This window comes from Ranitomeya imitator, chromosome 5, assembly GCF_032444005.1.
Source record: "Ranitomeya imitator isolate aRanImi1 chromosome 5, aRanImi1.pri, whole genome shotgun sequence".
NCBI lineage: Eukaryota > Metazoa > Chordata > Amphibia > Anura > Dendrobatidae > Ranitomeya > Ranitomeya imitator.
This window is the reverse complement of record NC_091286.1, coordinates 100967473-100992236: the sequence shown is the minus strand read 5'-3', so window position 1 is coordinate 100992236 and position 24764 is coordinate 100967473. Positions and strand designations below refer to the sequence as shown.

The following is a 24764-nucleotide window of genomic DNA, read 5'->3' as shown; positions in this document are numbered from 1 at the left end:
GTATATGAGAGTAAGTCAAAATCCTTTTGGAATAGCGTCTTGTGGACAGATGAGACCAAGATAGAGCTGTTGGGTATTTGCTTTTTATGTTTTATCTTGTAACAATTTGTAGCATATTCTGATGTTTATTTTTGTCCTAACCAGAGATTGGCAGGAAATAGAACAGAAAAGAACATTAAATCTGAGGTTTTTATCTATTTTATGACGTGTAGAATATGATTTTTTTTTACAAAGATATGAAAAGTGAGAAACAGTGGCGGTTTATCTGTAGGTCACCACCCTATATCTAACAGAAAAGATGACTGCAAAGATTTCTGGTACCTCTCTAAGCTACGAGTACTTTTTAATACACAGATGAAAACAGCAGAGCATCAATATGCAAAGTATTTGGAAAAAGCGTGTGCTTAGTAAGTGCATTAGGTCTCATTCAAACATCAGTGATTTTTCTTCCACGTAGAAACACCAACCGTTTTTCACTATCATCATCTTAACCCCTTAGTGACAGAGCCAATTTGGTACTTAATGACCAGGCCAATTTTTGCAATTCTGACCACTGTCACTTTATGAGGATATAACTCTGGAACGCTTCAACGGATCCCGCTGATTCTGAGATTGTTTTTTCGTGACATATTGTACTTCATGTTAGTGGTAACATTTCTTCGATATTACTTGCGATTATTTATGAAAAAAATGGAAATATGGCGAAAATTTTTAAAATTTTGCAATTTTCAAACTTTGTATTTTTATGCCCTTAAATCAGAGAGATATGTCACGAAAAATAGTTAATAAATAACATTTCCCACATGTCTACTTTACATCAGCACAATTTTGGAAACAAAATTTTTTTTTGTTAGGGAGTTAAGGGTTAAAAGATGACCAGCAATTTCTCATTTTTACACCATTTTTTTTTAGGGACCACATCACATTTGAAGTCATTTTGAGGGGTCTATATGATAGAAAATAATGAAGTGTGACACCATTCTAAAAACTACACCACTCAAGGTTCTCAAAACCACATTCAAGAAGTTTATTAACCCTTTACGTGCTTCACAGGAACTGAAACAATGTGGAAGGAAAAAATGAACATTTAACTTTTTTTTTGCAAACATCTTAATTCAGAACCATTTTTTTTATTTTCACAAGTGTAAAAACAGAAATGTAACCATAAATTTTGTTATGCAATTTCTCCTGAATACGCCAATACCCCATATGTGGGGGTAAACCACTTTTTGGGCGCACCGCAGAACTTAGACGTGAAGGAGCGCCGTTTGACTTTTTCAATGCAGAATTGGCTGGAATTGAGATCGGACGCCATGTCACGTTTAGAGAGCCCCTGATGTGCCTAAACAGTGGAAACTCCCCACAAGTGACACCATTTTGGAAACTAGACCCCTTAAGGAACTTATCTAGATGTGTGGTGAGCACTTTGAACCCCCAAGTGCTTCACAGAAGTTTATAACGTAGAGCCGTGAAAATAAAAAAAAAAATCGCTTTTGTTTACACAAAAATGATCTTTTTGCCCACAAATTCTTATTTTCACAAGGGTAACAGGAGAAATTAGACCACAAAACTTGTTGTGCGATTTCTCCTGAATACGTCGATACCCCATATGTGAGGGTAAACCACTGTTTGGGCGCACCGCAGAGCTTGGAAGTGAAGGAGCGCCGTTTTACTTTTTCAATGTAGAATTGGCTGGAATTGAGATTGGACGCCATGTCGCGATTGGAGAGCCTCTGATGTGCCTAAACAGTGGAAACCCGCAATAAGTGACCCCATTTTGGAAACTAGACCCCTTAAGGAACATATCTAGATGTGTGGTGAGAACCTTGAATGCCCAAGTGCTTCACAGAAGTTTATAATGCAGAGTCGTGAAAATAAAAAAAAATTTTTTTCCACAAAAAAGATATTTTAGCCCCCAAGTTTTTATTTTCACAAGGATAACAAGATAAATTGGACCCCAAAAGTTGTTGTCCAATTTATCCCGAGTACGCTGATGCGCCATATGTGGGGGTAAACCACTGTTTGGGCGCACGGCAGAGCTCGGAAGGGAAGGAGCGCCATTTTGGAATGCAGACTTAGATAGAATGGTCTGTGGGCGTTATGTTGCGTTTGCAGAGCCCCTGATGTACCTAAACAGTAGTAACCCCCCACAAGTGACCCCGTTTTGGAAACTAGACCCCCCAAGGAACTTATATAGATGTGTGGTGAAAACTTTGAATGCCCAAGTGCTTCACAGAAGTTTATAATGCAGAGTCATAAAAAAAAAAAATTATATATATATATATATATTTTTCCACAAAAAAGATTTTGTAGCCCCCAAGTTTTTTTTTTCACAAGGGTAACAAGAGAAATTGGACCCCAAAAGTTGTTGTCCAATTTATCCCGAGTACGCTAATGCCCCATATGTGGGGGTAACCCACTGTTTGGGCGCACGGCAGAGCTCAGAAGGGAGGGAGCACCATTTGACTTTTTGAGCGCAAAATTGGCTGTCGTGTTTGGAGACCCCCTGATGTACCTAAACAGTGGAAACCCCCCAATTCTAGCTCCAACCCTAACCCCAACACACCCCTAACCCTAATCCCAACCTGATCCATAATCCTAATCACTAACCCTAACCATAATCACAACCCTTACCCCAAAACAACCCTAATGTCAACCCTAACCATAACCCTAATCAAAACCCTAAATCCAACACACCCCTAATCCTAATCTCAACCCTAACCTCAAACCTAACCCTAATCCCAATACACCCCTAATCACAACCCTAACCTTAACCCTAATCCTAAACCTAATCCCAAGCATAACCCTAATGCCAACCCTAATCCAAACCCTAACCCTAATCCCAACTCTAACCCTAACTTTAGCCCCAACCCTAGCCCTAACTTTAGCCCCAACCCTAACCCTAGCCCTAAGGCTACTTTCACACTTGCGTCGTTTGGCATTCCGTCGCAATCCGTAGTTTTGGACAAGAAACGGATCCTGCAAATGTGCCCGCAGGATGCATTTTTTGCCCATAGACTTGTATTGCCGACGGATCGTGACGGATGGCCACACGTCGCGTCCGTCGTGCACTGGATCAGTTGTGTTTTGGCGGACCGTCGGCACAAAAAAAACGTTCAATGAAACGTTTTTTTGTACGTCGCATCCGCCATTTCTGACCGCGCATGCGTGGCCGTAACTCCGCCCCCTCCTCCCCAGGACATAGATTGGGCAGCGGATGCATTGAAAAACTACAGCTGCTGCCCACGTTGTGCACAATTTTCACAACGTGTGTCGGTATGTCGGGCCGACGCATTGCGACGGCCCCGTACCGACGTAAGTGTGAAAGAAGCCTAACCCTAAATTTAGCCCCAACCCTAACCCTAAATTTAGCCCCAACCCTAAATTTAGCCCCAACCCTAGCCCTAACCCTAGCCCTACCCCTAACCCTAATTTTAGCCCCAACTGCTGTTCTCCTGCCGGCCGGCAGATGGAGACAGATGGCGGGCGCACTGCGCATGCGCCCGCCATTTTCTTCTGCCGGCGGCCAGGAGGAGCAGCAAGAGGATCCAGGGACACAGGTGAGTATGCTAGGGTTCCCGAATCCCCCTATTTCTCTGTCCTCTGATGTGCGATCACATCAGAGGACAGAGAATTACACTTTACTTTTTTTTTTTTCTTTTTTTTTTTTTGCGGTTGCCGGTAAACAGTTAATTACCGGCGATCGCAAAACAGGGGTCGGTAAAACCGACCCCAATCATGCTCTTTGGGGTCTCGGCTACCCCCGGCAGCAGAGACCCCAAAGATTGTCGCGGGGCCGGCCGGCGGCCGTACTGCGCATGCGCCCGCCATTTTGAAGATGGCGGCGCCCACCGGGAGACACGAGGAGCATTGGGGGAGATAGGTAAGTATTGGGGGGCCACTTGGGACCCATTTTCTCTGTCCTCTGATGTGCGATCACATCGGAGGACAGAGAAATTAAAAAGATTGCGTTTTTTTTTTTTTTTTTTGCGATCGGCGGTAAACGGTTAATTACCGGCGATCGCAAATGCGGGGTGGGTAAAAAAAACCCCCGAATCATGTTCTCTGGGGTCTCGGCTACCCCCGGCAGCCGAGACCCCAAAGAAAATCCGACTCTGGGGGGCGCTATTCACTTTTTCCACAGCGCCGTTAATTAACGGCGCTGTGGTTTAAGTACCCTTAGCGGCCGCCGTTAAAAGGCGTATCGGCGGTCGCTAAGGGGTTAACAAGGTCTTGACTAGGGTTTCTACCCCCTATTGTTGACCTTTTCTATTGAAGGTCCCCGCTAAGGCCAGATATGGACAGTAAGAAACCCTTCTAGTGTCAATGATATTGATGGCTCAATATCTACCCAACTCTATGCTATCAAGTGTAGATTGAGCATCGCAGAATGCCAAAGGGGTTCCAGAAACCAGTAGGAACATTTAGTACTTTATCTTCCTCCACCCTGTGACCCCTTAGGCCGATTTCATATGTCCTGATATGTCCGGAGCATGATGCAGCTATCGGATCACCTCTATATAATACGATAGCTGCTACTGAGCAGGCGCGGCGGGCGCCATTTTGACTAGCACTTGCTTATTACTGTGGGTTTTTTTTTTACAACAGAGTATTTTTGACCTCACTGTGCTCTTTTGTGTTTTCCAGTTTCTTGGTGGCGTGTGAACAGGTTCCTACAGACTTGTTCAATGTGCAAGTAGCCCATGTGTTTCTGGTTCTATAATTGTTCTCTTGTTTCTACAAGACTGGGGAGTCCACCACTCCTTATGGGTCATTTGCATCAAAAGCTGTTCCATCCAGCATGTCCACATGGATATTCCTTCTCTTAACCCTGCTTATACAGGTAATATACAGATGATCAGGTTTTTAAATACATCAGATAGGGATTATATACATTATTTAGGACTGCTCTATATGGGTATACCTTGACGATTAGTGGAGCAGCTTAGTATACATTTTTTTGCAAAAAAAGTATCAACTAAATACCCTGTTTTTTCATCTTTTGACTAGCACTTGCTTATTACTGTGATTTTCTTTTTACAACAGAGTATTTTTGACCTCACTGTGCTCTTTTGTGTCTTTAAGTCTCTATATACACCGATAGCTGCTACTGAGTAGGCGCCATTGTAAAATTGATTTGCTTTATATACTATCAGGATAACCTCAAGCACAGTTATTAATAACACAATACACATGTGATTATACTGCACTGCAGGTGCCACGGCTGGCGCCTGCCGAAGAATTTTTTTTTTTTCAGTATGTACATACTGTATATTTATTATGTAAAAGAGGGGGCAGGTCAGTGAGGGATCAGTGACCTGTCAGAAGCCATAATGAATAGTTAATCATAGCACCACATGAAGACCCCCACAGGCCACCCCAGAGCACGAGCATATCATTAACTCAAAACTGAAAATAAAGATTAAACAACCACAAAATGGACTTCATCAACCAAGGTATAATTGTAATCAGTATAACGGTGCTGACCTGACACTGTCTGTAGGTTATTGAGCACAATCCTGCTGACAAGTTCCATTTAAATGGATGCTAATACAATCCAACCATGTAGATTGTTAGTTGTAAACAGTTCAAAAAAAGAATTAAGAAAACCAAGTGATGACTATCACCTCTGATACACCAAGCATACTGACTGGATATTTAACTAAGTGACAACTTTACTTGAATCTACCAGTTTTATGATTTAAATCACAAAATAATTAATGGGTATAATGGCTCCATCAGTCCATTTCCTGACTTCAACCAAAAAAATACACTGGTTTTTAAATATATATTTTTATCAGATCTGGTATAAGCATGTCTGTCGTGCAATTCCATTTTTTTAGGAGGATAGACTGGCGATATTGATGGATTAGTCTCATACAGGTGAAGCCAACGTACACCTCCATTAGAAGGGCAGACTGTGCAGTCCCATTTGGCACAATCAAGTTCATCTTACCACTCCATACCAGGAGGGTAGAAACAAGGGGAGAACATACAAACTCCTTGCAGATGTTGTCCTGGGTGGGATTTGATTCCAGGTCCCCAGTACTGCAAGGCTGCAGTGCTAACCACTGAGCCAGCATGCTGCCCATGTCCTAACATATAATTATACTGCAGCACCCCAGGTAGCCGGTTGCTGCAGCGATGCTGCCTTCACTTCGGGGAGGGTGATGTCATGCTTGGAGGCAAGGGGATTCTTTCTATCAGGTAAGGCACTTACATTCAACACATCTAAATCTAGACCAGGAGGGGGAGCTCAGGACCCGGATGCAGGGGAGCTTCCTTAGACTTTATGTATCCTGGTCTGGAGGAGGGGCCAGTCAGTCTTGGAGAGTGGTAGAGGAGTGAGGAGAAGAGAAGGACGTCTGGAGCAGACGTGGCTGCGGAGCAGCCATGAGGGAGCTGCTACCCCTGGAAAGAGTGAGAAGCAGAAGGAGAGTTGAATTGTGAAGGAGCCGAGAGGAAAGAAGCACAGTGGAGGAAAGGGCTCAGGAGGGGAACAGCGGAAGGACACCCTAAGAACCAGAGCGCCGAAGCCGGGTACCGGGAGCCCGAGGTCGTGTTGTTCTCCTGGACATGCGACAGAACCGGGAGGGCATAGAACTATATGTCAATTGCCTGTAACAAGTCTGAGGTGAAGCAGTAACCCTAAGAGCCGGGTCATCCAAGAGATCCTATAAACAGGCTCAAACTGCCTATCGTACAGACATCTGTCTTAGGACAGGAGAGAGGGGACCCTGTCAGCAAGCTTCAAGCCGCAGGGACCTCGCCATCTGGCACAAGTAGGAAAGGCTTACGGACCTCACCCGGGAGAGGGATCTCCTATTGCCTCCAAGCCTGCCGCACTACAGCTTCCCTGCACTTGGTACCCTGGACTGAGGTTTGCTACCATCAGTAAACCAGGTAAAAGACTGCAAACTCTGTGTCCTCTACTTATTCGTCGGCTTACACCATCTTGCCATATACTTGGGAAGCCCTGGGGATCCTGCTTCACCTGTGGGAAGCGTCACCATCTTGCTGCATACCATCACCCCAGAGGACCCCTTTAAGCAGCGTCGGTCCCAACTGACCGAACACCACAGGTGGCGTTATGAACAATAGACTTTATTCATAAAACCCCTAAAAGACTTTCCCTTAATTGGGCGCCCAGGGCCACAGACCGGGTTGCAGCCATTATGACATCCCCTTTAAAGGGACACTGTCACCTGGATTTGGAGGGAACAATCTTCAGCCATGGAGGCGGGGTTTTTGATTCACCCTTTCCTTACCCGCTGGCTGCAATATTGGATTGAAGTTCATTCTATGTCCTCCATAGGACATGCTGTCATGATCCCAATGGCAAGGGTTCACAAAAGGACAAGCATAAATACAAAACAAGCTCTAGGGTGATGGAAACTGAGCTGACCGCGTTCCTAAACCTAACCACACAACTAGCAGTAGCCGGGGAACGTGCCTACGATGATCCTAGACGTCTCGCTCCAGCCGAAGAACTAACTTCCCCTATAAGAAGAAATACAGACCTCACTTGCCTCCAGAGAAACACCCCACAGAAATAGCAGCCCCCCACATGTAATAACGGTGAAATGAGAGGAAATCACAAACGTAGAGATGAAAACAGAATCAGCAAAAATGAGGCCCGCTAAAGCTAGATAGAGGATACAAAAGTGAACTGCGCGGTCAGCGAAAAACCCTTCAAAAAACCATCCTGAAATTACATGAACTCATGTGCCAACTCATGGAACATGAGGAGTAATTTCAGCCCACTAGAGCTACCAGCAGCAAGGATCACATAACTGCAAGCTGGACTAAGACAAAATGAAAACAAAACATAGAACCGGAAAATCAAAACTTAGCTTGTCCAGAAGATCACAGGCGAAGGGAGCAGAGGTAAAGAGACACGCTGATTACATTGATAGCCGGCGAGGAAATGACAAGAAAGCCAGGTTAAATATGAAACTCCCATATCCTGATAGAACAGGTGGACACCAGAGACTGCAGAAAACACAAGTCACCCAGTACCATCTGTAACCACCAGAGGGAGCCCAAAAACAGAATCCACAACAGTACCCCCCCCTTGAGGAGGGGGTCACCGAACCCTCACGAAAACCAGCAGGGCGACCAGGATGAGCCCTATAAAATGCACGGACCAAATCAGCAGCATGAACATCAGAGGCAACCACCCAAGAATTATCCTCCTGACCATAACCCTTCCACTTGACCAAATATTGGAGTTTCCGTCTGGAAACACGAGAATCCAAGATCTTCTCCACAACATACTCCAATTCTCCCTCCACCAGCACCGGAGCAGGAGGTTCAAGTGAAGGAACAACAGGTACCTCATACTTCCGCAACAACGACCGATGGAACACATTATGAATAGTAAACGATGCCGGGAGATGCAAACGAAACGACACAGGGTTAAGAATTTCCAAGATCCTATAGGGACTGATGAACTGAGGCTTGAACTTAGGAGAAGAGACCTTCATAGGAACAAAACGAGAAGACAACCACACCAAGTCCCCAACACGAAGTCGAGGACCCACGCGGCGACGGCGATTAGCAAACTGCTGAGCCCTCTCCTGGGACAACTTCAAATTGTCCACCACATGACTCCAAATCTGATGCAACCTATCCACCACCATGTCCACTCCAGGACAATCAGAAGGCTCCACCTGACCAGAGGAAAAACGAGGATGAAACCCCGAATTACAAAAGAAAGGAGAAACCAAGGTAGCAGAACTAGCCCGATTATTAAGGGCAAATTCGGCAAGTGGCAAAAAGGTAACCCAGTCATCCTGATCAGCAGAAACAAAACACCTTAAATAAGTTTCCAAGGTCTGATTAGTTTGTTCCGTCTGGCCATTCGTCTGAGGATGGAATGCAGACGAAAAGGACAAATCAATGCCCATCTTAGCACAGAACGTCCGCCAAAATCTAGACACAAACTGGGATCCCCTGTCAGAAACGATGTTCTCCGGAATCCCATGCAAACGAACCACGTTCTGAAAAAACAGAGGGACCAACTCAGAGGAGGAAGGTAACTTAGGTAAGGGTACCAGATGAACCATCTTAGAAAAGCGGTCACACACAACCTAGATGATGGACATTATTTCGGATCTTCCTGTCTCTCAAAAAATGTCCATGGAAATGTGCGTCCAAGGCCTCTTCGGGATAGGCAAAGGTGACAACAATCCACTGGCGCGAGAACAGCAAGGCTTAGCCCGAGCGCAAACTTCACAAGACTGCACAAAAGAACGCACATCCCTCGACAAGGAAGGCCACCAAAAAGACCTGGCCACCAAGTCTCTAGTACCAAATATTCCAGGATGACCTGCCAACGCAGAAGAATGGACCTCGGAGATGACTCTACTGGTCCAATTATCCGGAACAAACAGTCTTTCAGGCGGACAACGATCAGGTTTATCCGCCTGAAACTCCTGCAAAGCACGTCGCAAGTCTGGGGAGACAGCCGACAAAATCACCCCATCCCTAAGAATACCAGTGGGCTCAGAATTTCCAGGGGAGTCAGGCACAAAACTCCTAGAAAGAGCATCCGCCTTCACATTCTTTGAACCTGGCAGGTATGAAACCACAAAATCGAAACGGGAGAAAAACAGTGACCAACGAGCCGGTCTAGGATTCAGACGCTTGGCAGACTCAAGGTAAATCAGATTTTTGTGATCAGTCAAGACCACCACACGATGTCTAGCACCCTCAAGCCAATGACGCCACTCCTCAAATGCCCACTTCATGGCCAAAAGCTCCCGATTACCAACATCATAATTCCGCTCAGTGGGCGAAAACTTTCTAGAAAAGAACGCACATGGCTTCATCACTGAGCAATCGGAGCTTCTCTGCGACAAAACCGCCCCCGCTCTAATCTCGGAAGCATCAACCTCAACCTGAAAAGGAAGCGAAACATCTGGCTGACGCAACACAGGAGCAGAAGAAAACCGGCGCTTAAGTTCCTGAAAGGCCTCCACAGCCGCAGGAGACCAATCAGCAACATCAGCACCCTTCTTAGTCAAATCCGTCAAAGGCTTAACAACACTAGAAAAATTAGTTATGAAACGACGATAAAAATTAGCAAAGGCCAAGAACTTCTGTAGACTCTTAAGAGATGTAGGCTGCGTCCAGTCACAAATAGCCTGAACCTTGACGGGATCCATCTCAATAGTAGAAGGGGAAAAAATATACCCCAAAAAAGAAATCTTCTGGACTCCAAAGAGACACTTTGAACCTTTTACAAACAAAGAATTGGCCCGCAGGACCTGAAAAACCTTCCTGACCTGCTGAACATGGGACTCCCAGTCATCAGAAAAAACCAAAACATCATCCAAATACACAATCATAAATTTATCCAGGTATTCACGGAAAATATCGTGCATAAAGGACTGGAAGACAAGGAGCATTAGAAAGTCCAAAAGGCATCACCAAATACTCAAAATGGCCCTCAGGCGTATTAAATGCGGTTTTCCACTCATCACCCTGCTTTATCCGCACAAGATTATACGCACCCCGAAGATCAATCTTAGTGAACCATTTAGCCCCCTTAATGCGAGCGAACAAATCAGTCAACAATGGCAAAGGATACTGATATTTGACTGTAATCTTATTCAAAAGACGGTAATCTATACAAGGCCTCAAGGAACCATCTTTTTTAGCCACGAAAAAAAAACCTGCTCCCAAAGGGGACGAAGATGGACGGATATGACCCTTTTCCAAGGACTCCTTAACATAATCCCGCATAGCAGTATGCTCTGGCACTGACAGATTGAACAAACGTCCTTTAGGAAATTTACTGCCAGGAATCAAATCTATAGCACAATCGCAATCCCTGTGAGGAGGAAGCGAATTGAGCTTAGGCTCCTCAAAAACATCCCGATAATCAGACAAAAATACAGGAACCTCAGAAGGAGTAGATGAAGCGATAGAAATCGGAGGTGCATAATCATGAACCCCCTGACATCCCCAGCTTAACACAGACATCGTTTTCCAGTCCAAGACTGGGTTATGAGTTTGTAACCATGGCAGACCAAGCACTGAGACATCATGTAAATTATACAGTACCAGGAAGCGAATCACCTCCTGATGAACGGGAGTCATACGCATGGTCACTTGTGTCCAGTACTGAGGTTTGTTCATAACCAAAGGTGTAGAGTCAATTCCTTTCAAAGGAATAGGGACTTCCAGAGGCTCCAGACTAAACCCACAGCGGTTGGCAAATGACCAATCCATAAGACTCAGGGCAGCGCCTGAATCCACATAGGCATCGACGGAAATGGCTGATAATGAACAAATCAGAGTCACAGACAGAATGAACTTAGACTGTAAAGTACTAATGGCAACAGACTTATCAACCTTTTTTGTGCGTTTAGAGCATGCTGATATAACATGAGCTGAATCACCACAATAAAAACACAACCCATTTTTCCGTCTATAGTTTTGCCGTTCACTTCTGGACTGAATTCTATCACATTGCATTGTCTCAGGTGCCTGTTCAGAAGACACCGCCAAATGGTGCACAGGTTTGCGCTCCCGTAAACGCCGATCAATCTGAATAGCCATAGTCATAGACTCATTCAGACCTGTAGGCGCAGGGAACCCCACCATAACATCTTTAATGGCCTCAGAAAGGCCATCTCTGAATCTTGCAGCCAGGGCGCACTCATTCCACTGAGTAAGCACCGACCATTTCCGAAATTTCTGACAATATATTTCTGCTTCATCTTGCCCCTGAGAGAGAGCCAATAAAGCTTTTTCAGCCTGAATCTCTAGGTTAGGTTCCTCATAGAGCAAACCCAATGCCAGAAAAAACGCATCCACACTGAGCAACGCAGGATCCCCTGGTGCCAATGCAAATGCCCAATTCTGAGGGTCACCCCGCAGGAAAGATATAACAATCTTGACTTGCTGAGCAGGGTCTCCAGAGGAGCGAGATTTCAAAGAAAGAAACAACTTGCAATTGCTCCTAAAATTCAGAAAACTAGATCTATCTCCAGAAAAAAACTCTGGGATAGGAATTCTAGGTTCAGACATAGGAGCATGTACAACAAAATTTTGTACATTTTGAACCTTAGCAGCAACTTCCTCAGACTACTTTTCCTCCTACTTCAGCCAATACGATTACCACTTTCGGGCCGGCTATACTGTCATGATCCCAATGGCAGGGGATCACAAAAGGACAAGCATAAATACAAAACAAGCTCTAGGGTGATGGAAACTGAGCTGACCGCGCTCCTAAACCTAACCACACAACTAGCAGTAGCCGGGGAACGTGCCTACGATGATCCTAGACGTCTCGCTCCAGCCGAAGAACTAACTTCCCCTATAAGAAGAAATACAGACCTCACTTGCCTCCAGAGAAACACCCCACAGAAATAGCAGCCCCTCACATGTAATAACGGTGAAATGAGAGGAAATCACAAACGTAGAGATGAAAACAGAATCAGCAAAAATGAGGCCCGCTAAAGCTAGATAGCAGAGGATACAAAAGTGAACTGCGCGGTCAGCGAAAAACCCTTCAAAAAACCATCCTGAAATTACATGAACTCATGTGCCAACTCATGGAACATGAGGAGTAATTTCAGCCCACTAGAGCTACCAGCAGCAAGGATCACATAACTGCAAGCTGGACTAAGACAAAATGAAAACAAAACATAGAACCGGAAAATCAAAACTTAGCTTGTCCAGAAGATCACAGGCGAAGGGAGCAGAGGTAAACAGACACGCTGATTACATTGATAGCCGGCGAGGAAATGACAAGAAAGCCAGGTTAAATAGGAAACTCCCATATCCTGATAGAACAGGTGGACACCAGAGACTGCAGAAAACACAAGTCACCCAGTACCATCTGTAACCACCAGAGGGAGCCCAAAAACAGAATCCACAACAACATGCCTGCACAAGGAAAGATTGCCTTGTGCAGGCGTGATCTACGGAGGACAGAGAATGAACTTCAATCCAATATTGCAGCCAGCATGCAGCCAGCGGGTAAGGAAAGGGTGAATCAAAAACCCAAAAACCCCGCCTCCATGGCTGAAGATTGTTCCCTCCAAATTCAGGTGACAGTGTCCCTTAAGAGCGACCAGACCCGTTACAGAGTACTCCTGCCCTGGCAGGCACTCCAATACCACCTACAATATAGTTGCCCATGCACATGACCGTAAAAGTTGAATGAATGCTATGCATCGTCTTGGCGGATAGTATTCGTCCCCAAGTCAGTCCGAGGGAAAAAAAAATTGCACCATCCGATCGTATTTGACCATTCAGGTCTATGGGTCCGTGGAAAATAAATAAGTGATTGGGCCGCATCCAGATGACATCCAATTGTGGTTCGATTTTCAGAGACTGAAAGAATGGAGGAGATCACAATTGTTTTTTCCTTCACATCCAAGAGAACTGGATCACTCTGATTACACTAGCTTAAAAGCTCACTCACACTGGCATATAGTAGAGAAAATGTCACATTGCACTCTGACCAGTGTTATTCAATGAGGCAAAGCAGATCTGCGAATATTTTATCATGCCAATTTGGAGGAAAAAAAAAAAAAGGCAGCGTATCTCATACAAAGAATACCTAATCAAATCAATGAGGGCATGCAAGATATTGGACTCGAATGTAATCAGAGTTCAGTTTGATATTGCCAAGACAGGCAATAGAGAAGTTGGAGAGATTAATCTCTCCTTCTCCGATTCTCCGATGAGAGAGGATCGGAGCACAGAGCACTGACTAGTTTGAGCCGACTGTCATTAGCATCTCGCATCCGACGCTATTCACTAATGTGATCCCTGATGAATACTGCCTGCATTTTCCCGGTCATGTCGTTTTTATGCACTTTGTGGCTCTTTTTAACTTCTCCATATTTTATTTTATAAATCCTACTTTTTGTCAAATATCTCCTATTTGTGCGCCATCTAACTCAATTTTCTCCAAGTTTATATTACTGTTCTGAGTTTGCACTTATTATATATCCCATCAACACTAGTGCTCTCACTCAATGCACACTTTGTTATAGTACTATATTCAAGTGTAGATTTTGCAGCATTTTCTTGTAGTTTTCATGATCTGCAAAGGATGAAATACAGAATGATCTCTGCACAAAGAACTGACATCCGGCAGATTGTAAAATCCATGCCTATTGTTAATATGTATGATATTTGTTGAAATATAATATTTAGAGAATACTATACTACAGTGCACTGTGGTTTTTCAATAAATTCGCAACATGTGAATGGATCGCCCCCGTGTAGGGCAAGGGGTACTCGGTACCGGGTCCTTTGGTTTTCAAGGGGGATGTCACGGTGGCCGACCCGGTCCGTGGCCCTCAAGAGGTCCGCTGTAAAAGGGAAAGGTCTTTAAAGGGGAAATGTTCGTGACGCCACCTGTGGTATTTGGTCAGGATGACCGACGCCGCTTTAAGGGGTCCGCTGGGGTGATGTTATGGCAGCTAGATGGTATACCTTCCCACAGGTGAAGTATGTCCCCAGGGCTTCCCAGTGTATAGATGGTGGATTGTGAATGGTGGATTGTGAATGGCGTAAGGCGCAGTGAAGAACGTGGACACAAGGTTGCAGTTTCTTTACTGAAGACTTCAGCATCCACAGTCTAGAGCACCAGATCACAGGGCAGGCGGTTTGGAGGCAAATCCAGAGTCCCCTTATCCAGGTGGAAATCAGTAGCCTTCCTCTAGTGCCTGGGTGTTGTAGTACCTTACTGCTAAGCCTCTCATAAGGTCCTCACAGATGTTGTAGATGTTATTGATGTTATCTCTCTCTGTCCCCCCAGATGGATAGGACAAACCCATAGGACCAGTGGCCTGAGGCTTTTTACATGTACTCTATCATGCCCCGGCCTCTCGTGTGTGCCACCTTGCCTCCTGGATATAGGGCGGATCAGTAACTTGCAATTAGCTGTGCTGCCGGTCTCTGGAGCAAGGCATGAAGGACTGTTGCTCCCTCGGTGTTCCGGCTACCGGGATCCTGCGCCTCAGAAGGAGGCAGCCTGTGCAGGGCGGAACTCCTGGTTTCCTCTCCTTTTTCTATGACTTCTTTCTCACTCTCTACAATACAGTTCTCTGTCATGTCCTTTCTTAGGAACTGCCGCACGTGGGGCAGGTGCAGCTCCGTGACCTTCTGTCTAGGCCTCTGACAGGATCCCATCCCTGTCAGGGACCAACTGCCCGAGCAAAGCTCAGCCAGCATCTGCCCGAGCAAAGCTCAGCCAGCATCTGCCCGAGCAAAGCTCAGCCAGCATCTGCCCGAGCAAAGCTCAGCCAGCATCTGCCCGAGCAAAGCTCAGCCAGCATCTGCCCGAGCAAAGCTCAGCCAGCATCTGCCCGAGCAAAGCTCAGCCAGCATCTGCCCGAGCAAAGCTCAGCCAGCATCTGCCCGAGCAAAGCTCAGCCAGCATCTGCCCGAGCAAAGCTCAGCCAGCATCTGCCCGAGCAAAGCTCAGCCAGCATCTGCCCGAGCAAAGCTCAGCCAGCATCTGCCCGAGCAAAGCTCAGCCAGCATCTGCCCGAGCAAAGCTCAGCCAGCATCTGCCCGAGCAAAGCTCAGCCAGCATCTGCCCGAGCAAAGCTCAGCCAGCATCTGCCCGAGCAAAGCTCAGCCAGCATCTGCCCGAGCAAAGCTCAGCCAGCATCTGCCCGAGCAAAGCTCAGCCAGCATCTGCCTAACTTCCTCTCCAGGCCATCAGTTTTACATAATTGTGAAGAGTGCCCTAATAAATAGGAGCAAAGCTCCCCCTGGTGGACTGGAGTATGAAATGTGTTGTATGTTTGTGGTACCTGGTAAAGAGATCTCCTTTATTGCCTTTAAACGTAACATCACTCCCCCCTAGAGGATGATGATATTACTGCAATGACCAGGACCCTGGGGTGCTGCACTCTCTCCCCCCCTGTTAAATCCAGTACTCCGGGACTGGGAAAAGAAATCAATACATTAGCGAAAAGACATGCAATAGAGAAATAAAGAAATGCTATAAAATAAATTGATTTAACTGTTGCTTCCCTTTATGGGAGGTGGGGACACTTGAACGTTGCAAACAAAAACATATTTACATGGTGCGCGTGACTTTAATACAAGTAGGAAACAGTTATTAACTAGCTATGAAACACAATTACCCATACAGGTATACTATCAATTAAGTGCAAGTACCCTCTAAGGGCATACTAACGTAGAACCTCAAAGTGCAAATCAACATTTTCCTTTATTACTACTCTTCTTTAAGTGCAAAACAGGTATTCTCTTCTAAGTGCAAAATTTCAACCAACCCCCACGGGCTTACTTTATTCAAATGCAGAACAGTCTATCAACCCCTACGGACTCACTGCATTTTCTTCAATTTATTCAGAGTACATCATATTAGACTATTTAACTTTAACTCTATAATATCAGCTACATACTATCGACTATGTAAACTTAATTCTATCTATCACATTAACTCTCAAATACAACAGTTTAAATATTCCCTTTAAGGGCGCACTCAAGTCTTTCCTGAGGTAGTGCAAAATAATCAATACACAAGTCAATAATAACATTATAACAACAGGAACGATGCGAGGGACCCGTTATGAACCCCCAACGTTGGGTTTGGGTGGGCTACAAGACGTGTATCCTGACCCAGAATTCTGCCACACCAACGGGTTTTTCTTCAGGTCTGAAAAGCAAAGTAATTCTTACAACAAGATTAGTAACAGTCTTTGTTGAAGGCAGTCTCTGTAAAAGCCTTCATTGTAAAACCAGTAGGAAGCACCTTTAAGAAGGTGCAAACTATTTAGAAGACAATTTATGAATCATTCACTGTCCATGATTCAAATGTTCTTAAGGCAATGATGAAACTTGTGCAAACTGAGGATCCTTTAAACGTGGGACCCCTTTAAGAAATAACCCTGGACGAGTTTAGAGCAGCAAAAAGAAAGTCCAAGAACTATTTACAGTCAGTTTTCTATGACTAATCGGACAGCTTCCAGGGTTTCACTTGGCACTGAATCCTTTCTAGCCTGGGAAGGGTTGGATCCAAGGTTACACCCGGTGCCAGATAAACACCATTGGTTTGTCTTTCATGGATTGTTAAGTCATGCGCAGCGATGAAGGTCTGTATAGCTTGAGTATGGGCATTTGCTACAGCAGAGGTAGCGGCTGCTGTCTCAGTGATGGGTTTGTCTTTCTGGGCCCCAGGTGACGCCATGAGGGCTGCGCATCTTCTGACATCTCGAGCCCACCATCTGTTTCCATTCCGGTGCAGAGTGTAGGTCACAGCATCCCCTGGGTATAGGTCCGGGTGTTCCCCTCTGCACAAGTTTCGGTTAGGGTGACCGTCCCGGAAATGGGCTTCCACATTATAGCTGGTAACAAAGACTTCCGTTTGCAGTCCAGGATCCTGGGATCCTGAATGAAGCCCCAACCCCTTTTCGGGTGAAAGGCTATTACTGTCCCCCGCATCGCTGGACGCGGTTTACGGTGTTTGGTCCTATCAGTCAGTGTCTTATACGTTGGCCATTCTGCTCCTTCTCCTTCCGGTCTTTCCAGTGTAAGAGCAAGCATTGTTTAGACCAGAAAAAGAAAAAAAGTGAGCGGCACAGCTCGACTTTGCAGAGATTATAAACTCAATGTGGAGAGTTTCCCAACAAAAAATAGTCCGATCAGGTGAAAGGCGGTGCTTGCGTGAAACAAAGTGTCCATGTAAATAAAAAAATAGAAAAAACGCAATAGCACTCACCAATCAGTGGCAATTCAAAGTCCTTTATTAGAACATGCAGCAAATCATCTTCACGGTTCAAGGGAGGGAGTGAAAGTAGGAGTGCGACAGGCAAGACGACGACGATCGTTTCGCACTAATACCAAGCGCTTCCACGTGGAAGCGCTTGGTATTAGCGCGAAACGATCGTCGTCGTCTTGCCTGTCGCACTCCTACTTTCACTCCCTCCCTTGAACCGTGAAGATGATTTGCTGCATGTTCTAATAAAGGACGTTTGAATTGCAAGCATTGCTTATACTCCTCCCAGGTGAGGATTGCAATATAGGACCCGTTCAACCCATCTCTCGGGGTGTCCCAGCGGAAGATCACCCCCTCAGGGCTTACATCCAGCGGTATTCCCTCGGTCGCTAGATGCAGGATGGTGTCGTCAGTGGTGCAGGGAGTCGCTGGAACTGGAGCGACGGCCGGTGCTTGATCAAAGTCTGTATGAGGAGCGGTCACTGGAGCTGAATCAGAGCGGTTGCTAGAGCAGGATTGGTCGGTGGGGCAGGGGCGTTTTCTGTACCTGCGTCTGATGTGGTTCCACCGATGCCGGTCCACTCCACTGATGAGGACACTGGAGTCTGCTGCTGCCCGGACCGCGATTCTTCCAGTGCGATCTTCCTGCACAGTTCCGACTTCCATTTCTTCACTGCTGTCGGCTCTGCGTCCGGGACTTGGTGGCACGGCTCCCCCACCTGCGGATCCAAGAACTCCGGATGCTCCAGCAGCGGCGAGTTCAGGTTCGTCTCCGATCGCCTGGGATGGTCCTGGGTCACTTCGTCGTCGGTCAGGTACCTGCTGGTCACCATCCCTGCTCCTGGATCTGCGGCCGCACATGCAGTGCCCCAGGGTCCTGGTCGTTGCAGTAATGTCATTCTTCTCTAGGGGGGGAGTGATGTTACGTTTGGAGACAATATGGAGATCTCACTACCAGATAACACCAACACACTTCATACTCCAGTCCACCAGGGGGAGCTATGCTCCTGTTTATTAGGGCACTCTACACAATTAGGTAAAACTGGTGGTCTGGATAGAAAGTTAGATGATATAGAAAATGTTCAGCACAGCCTAAAAGAGGAGGTGCATAGATATAGGTTCCCAGAATCTTAATACGTGGAATAGTTACAACTAGCACACTCCAATGTGATGCAAAAAGGGGGGTATTTAATATACATACAGTAACCACAAACTGGTTACTTTTGTGGACTCCACTTGCGGCATATACCGCGTGGCTCTCGTGTCTCTTCCTTTCCCGCTAGCCGGACTGACCTACCATTCAAAACTGGTTTTAGTGCAATTTTTCCAGTAAAACTTACATTTTGATGCGAATCAGTTAATTCTTATCGGGGTTCCACTGTATATACCATTCATGCTACATCTAGCACACTGATGAAGGTCCATTGCAGACCGAAACGTTTGTGGTTACTGTATGTATATTAAATACCCCCCTTTTTGCATCACATTGGAGTGTGCTAGTTGGGTAGAAAGTCAGGCAGACGCTGACAGCTTCGCTCAAGGCAGTTGCTATCTAAGCTTTGCTCAGCTAGTTGGTCGCTGACAGGTGTGGGATCCTGTCAGAGGTCTAGACAGAAGGCCACAGAGCTGAGCCTGCCCCTCGTGTGGCAGCTTCCAGAAAAAGACCCAAACAGAACTGTATTGTAAAACGTGAGGAGAAGTCATAGCAAAAGGAGAGGAAACCAGAAGAAGTTCTGCCTTGCAAAGGCTGCCTCCTTCTGAGGCGCAGAAATCTGGTAGCCGGAACACCGATGGAGCAACAGTCCTTTATGCCTTGCTAATTTCACGTTACCTGCCCGCCCTATACCCAGGAGGCAAGGTGGCACCCACGAGAGGCTGGGGCGTTATAGAGTCCCTGGAAAAACCCTCACGCCACCGGTCATACGGGTTTGTCCTATCCATCCGTCAGTCATCACCCCAGTGGACCCCTAAGCAGCGTCTGTCACCCTGACCGAATACCACAGGTGGCGTCACAAACATTTCACCTTTAAAGACCTTTCCCTTTTAATACGGACGTCCCTAGGGCCAAGGACCGGGTCAGCCACCGTGACATCCCCCTTGAGAACCTGAAGGACCTGGTACCGAGTACCCCACTGCCCTAGACGGGGCGATCCAACTTGGCGTCACGAACAGGATCTACCTAAGCCTGAAAATCGGGTTATGTGCGCCTAAGAACTGTGCCAGAATTGTGCTTGAACTGTGATTTACTAAAGGACTGTGTATTGCAAAAGACCGCCAGAATTCCTGCCAAAACCGCCGCCATTACAGCGCCACGAGGAGCGCAGGAGAAGAAGGGCGTGCCGTCAAGGGCGTGAACGAACTGAGAAGCGCGAAATATAATGGCCACTCAGTCTAAATATCTCTGTACCTTGAGGATGTGTCCGTCAGCAGCCGAGATCCGCCTCCTTATCCTCAATGGCAGGCGGAGACAAAAAAAAGAAACCGCCCCCAGAGAAGAGAGCGGGAAAAGGACCAGGAAGGAGCAAGCCACGTGGAAGACGTCATGGCCAGCCGTCCAGAACCAGACCATGGGGTAGAAGCCGAAGACTCCCCCAGCCACCTGGAGGGACACCGCATCCAGGCATCACCCGTTGGCCATGACTTCCTGCAGGCTGGCGTGGAGGAGTTAATCGATCAGCTCCTGCAGATGCGGCTGAGCGCCAATGCCACATACCGGACGACGTCTGCAGAGGATCCACCAGCACCGCCTCCAACACCGCTCCCTGCACCGCTTCTAGAGCCAACGCCAGCCCCGCTGCAGCTGCAGCCAGTGGAACCGACCGGCACTGAAGACACCGCAGTGGCAGGTAAGGACGCTGACCCTGCCACGGTGACCGAGGAACTGCTGATAGGCCCCATAACAGCACCACCTCCCCGCAGTACCCACCGGCTCCAACGTCTTGAGCCTTGGGACCAGGCCACGGGAATGGAGCAGTTCATGAAGGCCCCAATTACACCCACCACCCTGCCGGGTGAGCTATATGCAGAGCGGACAGTGTACCGCTGGGTGAATCCCGGACCAAACTTTAAGGGGTTCCCCAGGGCAGAAAAGCAGAAAAGAGAAACCGTGGAAGTCTTAAAGTGCCACTGTCACCTGAATTTGGAGGGAACAATCTTCAGCCATGGAGGTGGGGTTTTTGATTCACCCTTTCCTTACCCGCTGGCTGCATGCTGGCTGCAATATTGGATTGAAGTTCATTCTCTGTCCTCCATAGTACATGCCTGCACAAGGCAAGTATCCAAGAGGACTGCCCCCGCAGTGCTACCGCCAGAACTGTTTCAGTAATCTAGAAATCTGAACACTGAATATAAATAGTTAACTGTTCATCCTTTGCTGCTAATAAATAGGAGCATAGCTCCCACTGGTGGACTGGAGTATGAAATGTGTTGTATGTTTGTGGTACCTGGTAAAGAGATCTCCTTTATTGCCTCCAAATGTAACATCACTCCCCCCTAGAGGAGTATGATATTACTGAAACGACCAGGACCCTGGGGCGCTGCATGAACATCCCCCTAAAATGACTGGTTTGGCCTCATTCAGACATCACTTTTTTATGTACTTTTTCTATCCATGTTTCTCTTGGATAGAACTCAAACCCATAATAATGTATTGGGTTGTTCATATATCCGCAATAAAAAAAATAAAAAATCATGCCAGCATATCAGTTTTTGATGGCAGTCACACATATACACATTACCTATACGAGCATATGTGTCCATGAAAATCTCGGTCAGTCTACAATCTGTGCTGTCCATGTTTAAAATTGTAGTGAATAGGAATTTTGCTATTTTTTTTTTTAATTTTTATTTTTTTATACATGATGGTGAAAACTGACAAACAGATTAAAGACTGACGAAACTCAGATGAAAAATACTGAAGACACTCGGATCATTTTTTGCATCCATGAAAATTCTCTGACTAAATGAGGCTCCAGAAGTTACCTTTTTCAGCTCTGCTACATCTTTAAAATGAGAGCCTTTTTGTTCAAGTTATTCATTCTCGTCTTCTAATAGCACAATTCTCATGTTTCCACTAATCTCTCTTAGGCCATGTTCACACGTTCAGTATTTGGTGAGTTTTTTACCTCAGTATTTGTAAGACAAAACTAGGAACAATCTGAGGAAAAGTATAAGGGTATGTTCACACGTTCAGGATTTCCATCCTTTTTTTTTCCTGACTGTTTTTTAAAAAACTGCAGCTCTTGGCAGAAAACGCAGGTCCTTTTTTTGGTCCTTTTTTGGTCCGTTTTTGATGCGTTTTTTGATGCGTTTTTTGATGCGTTTTTTTGATGCAGTTTTCTAGCCAGAGTCTGTGTGTTTTCTAGGAATTTTTTTAGGGTTAAAATGGCTGAAAATACCCTAACCCTACCCCTACCCCTAACCCTACCCCTAACCCTAACCCTACCCCTAACCCTACCCCTAACCCTAACCCTAACCCTACCCCTAACCCTACCCCTACCCCTATTCTAACCTTAGTGAAAAAAAAAAAAAAAAAATTCTTTATTTTTTTTATTGTCCCTACCTATGGGGGTGACAAAGTGGGGGGGGTGTCATTTACTATTTTTTTATTTTGATCACTGAGATATAACCTATCTCAGTGATCAAAATGCACTTTGGAACGAATCTGCCGGCCGGCAGATTCGGCGGGCGCACTGCGCATGCGCCCGCCATTTTGCAAGATGGCGGCGCCCAGGGAGAAGACGGCCGGACGGACACCGGGACGCCGGGTGAGTATAAGGGGGGGAGATTAGGGCACGGGGGGGGGCATCAGAGCACTGGGGGGGGGCATCGGAGCACTGGGGGGGGGCATCGGAGCACGGGGGGGCGGGATCGGAACACGGGGGGGGCAGCCACACTCCGCCCACGCACTTCCGCCCGCTCCCCGCACTTCCTGCTGCAGCGGTTCTGCACATCAAACCGCAGTAAAACCCGCAGATATATTTTTGATCTGCGGGTTTTACTGCGGTTTGGACCTCACAATGGAGGTCTATGGGTGCAGAACCGCTGCGGCTCCGGAAAAAGAATTGACATGCTCCTTCTTTTTTCCGGGAGCTATTCAGCGCGTCTTTTTTTTTTACAATTTCCGGACCATGTGCACAGTGTGTCCTGTTTTCCATAGGGTACAGTGTACTGTACCCTGCATGGAAAACAGCTGCGGAACCGCAGCGGCAAAACCGCCGCGGTTCCGCGGTAAAAAACGCACTGTGTGAACATGGCCTAAGGGTTCACTCACTCAACCAAATAACACAGCCGAGTGCTATGCGATGTTTTATTAGATAGCACTCCGCCCATTCTTATACTACGGGGCAGTGCAGTTATGCAATTTTTTTTCTGATACAGATTCAGAGTGAGAAAACAATCGTCTCATACTGCGGTCGCCTCCGACCATCGGATCACGCGCACCCATACAAGTCTATGGATTGCGTGTGAAACATCGGACTGCACTCTCACGACAAAGTGCACTCCAACATATGCAAACACAGAATGGAGAAATTAAGTTTCCCGTCTTCTCCGCACAGTCTGCTGCTATTCTCTCATGTGAGAGAATCGTGTCGCAGTAAGATGACTCTCAGTTTAAGCTCTGACAGAGTTTGAACCAAGTGTCATTAGCAAATCGGCCCGGTAATCTCGCATGAGAGAATATACAATTGCGTGATCCCAGCCTTATAGGAACACGTCACCATTTCTTCATTTTTCACCCACTCCTGGCTTTGGCTTACAAATCCTGAGGTAAAATGTGTGCACGAGGCTTTAGGTTAAATTCCAACACTGCGTTTTTGGTAAGTTTCTGATGCTGATATTTTTGCTGAGCAAAAAACGTTCCCGCAAAGTAGATAGGATTCATAAACTTCTCCTGACCACTGTGCTTTTAGTTACTCAGAGTAACCTGACCTGCGGGTTTGAAATCCTCAACACATCAGATTCTCACGAAGTTGTCTGCGCAGATAGACTTGCATTAGATGTGGAAAATCCGCAAGCAAAAAAAAAAAAAAACAAAAACAAAAAACACACGTTTTAGTGCTATTTGTATGGTGGAAAGTCATCAAAAACGCACGTAACCAGAGCATACAGTAACTATCAATGAAGTTTTGTAAAATATCATGAAGTATCGAAAACAAAGCAGTTTTATGTAAAAACATAACATACCAGAAAGAAACAATAACTGCAGCGTCAAAAATACAACGTAAAAAAAATTGCAAGAAACTTAAATTTACCTAAAAGGCACAGAAAATCTGCAATGTAAAAAAAACTCATCAAATACTGATTGTGGGAACGTAGCCTTATCATGGTATAGCTGTTGGATATTCTACAATGATAAAATACTCCGTTCTAAAATGATCAATAATTAAAAAAAAAACTACAGTGAGTCACGGCAAGTAAAGGAACAGAAAACAATAAAAACCTTCACAAACAACATGAAGCTTTTATGTAACCAATCAGTAATTAATCCGCCTTGAGGTCCTATATAAGATATAACGGGATATACGCTGTATACTCACCACTGAGCGCCCCAGATGAAGCACTGGCTGCTAGAAATAGGAGTACAAAGCTCCAGGGAGCTGCCATGTTGTCCTGTAGTTCACAGAGCAGCAGATGATGAGAAAAGTGCTGTTTTCTGTCCGCAGCTATCACAGGAAGAGGAGTTTGTGTGTGGAAACTTACTGGTTACTAATGGTTCGCACTGCAGTCTTCCTGTTACCCACTCAGCCCACTGCAGCTCCACAGACACCAATAAGCCCTCATTTACACAATTAGGCAATTAGGCCAGGCTTATAAAAAGGAACTATAACATTTTGGTCTAAACTTGAAATAAAGTATAAATTGATTTTTGTATCTTATTATTGCATTTTACTCATCCCTAACTATGTGATTTGGAAATGACTATTCAGTAATGACTTCACTGCCTCCTATAGAAAGAACAAGTATGTGCTAACCACTTCCTGGCTAGATGAGGTTGATGGCTATCAGACCCCTACTGCACTGACTTATGGGGAATTGCCAC

General features: G+C 45.9%; 1 protein-coding gene across 1 annotated transcript in view; it reads right to left on the bottom strand.

Annotated features, from left to right (window-relative positions):
- Positions 1 to 24456, bottom strand: part of CST7 (cystatin F) — a 59959-nt gene extending 35503 nt beyond the window's left edge. The window contains exon 1 of the mRNA XM_069768973.1: positions 24262 to 24456. Coding sequence (XP_069625074.1) covers positions 24262 to 24328 — 67 coding nt within the window. The 5' untranslated portion in view covers positions 24329 to 24456. The remainder of the gene's footprint in view (positions 1 to 24261) is intronic.
- Positions 24457 to 24764: the final 308 nt, after the last annotated feature.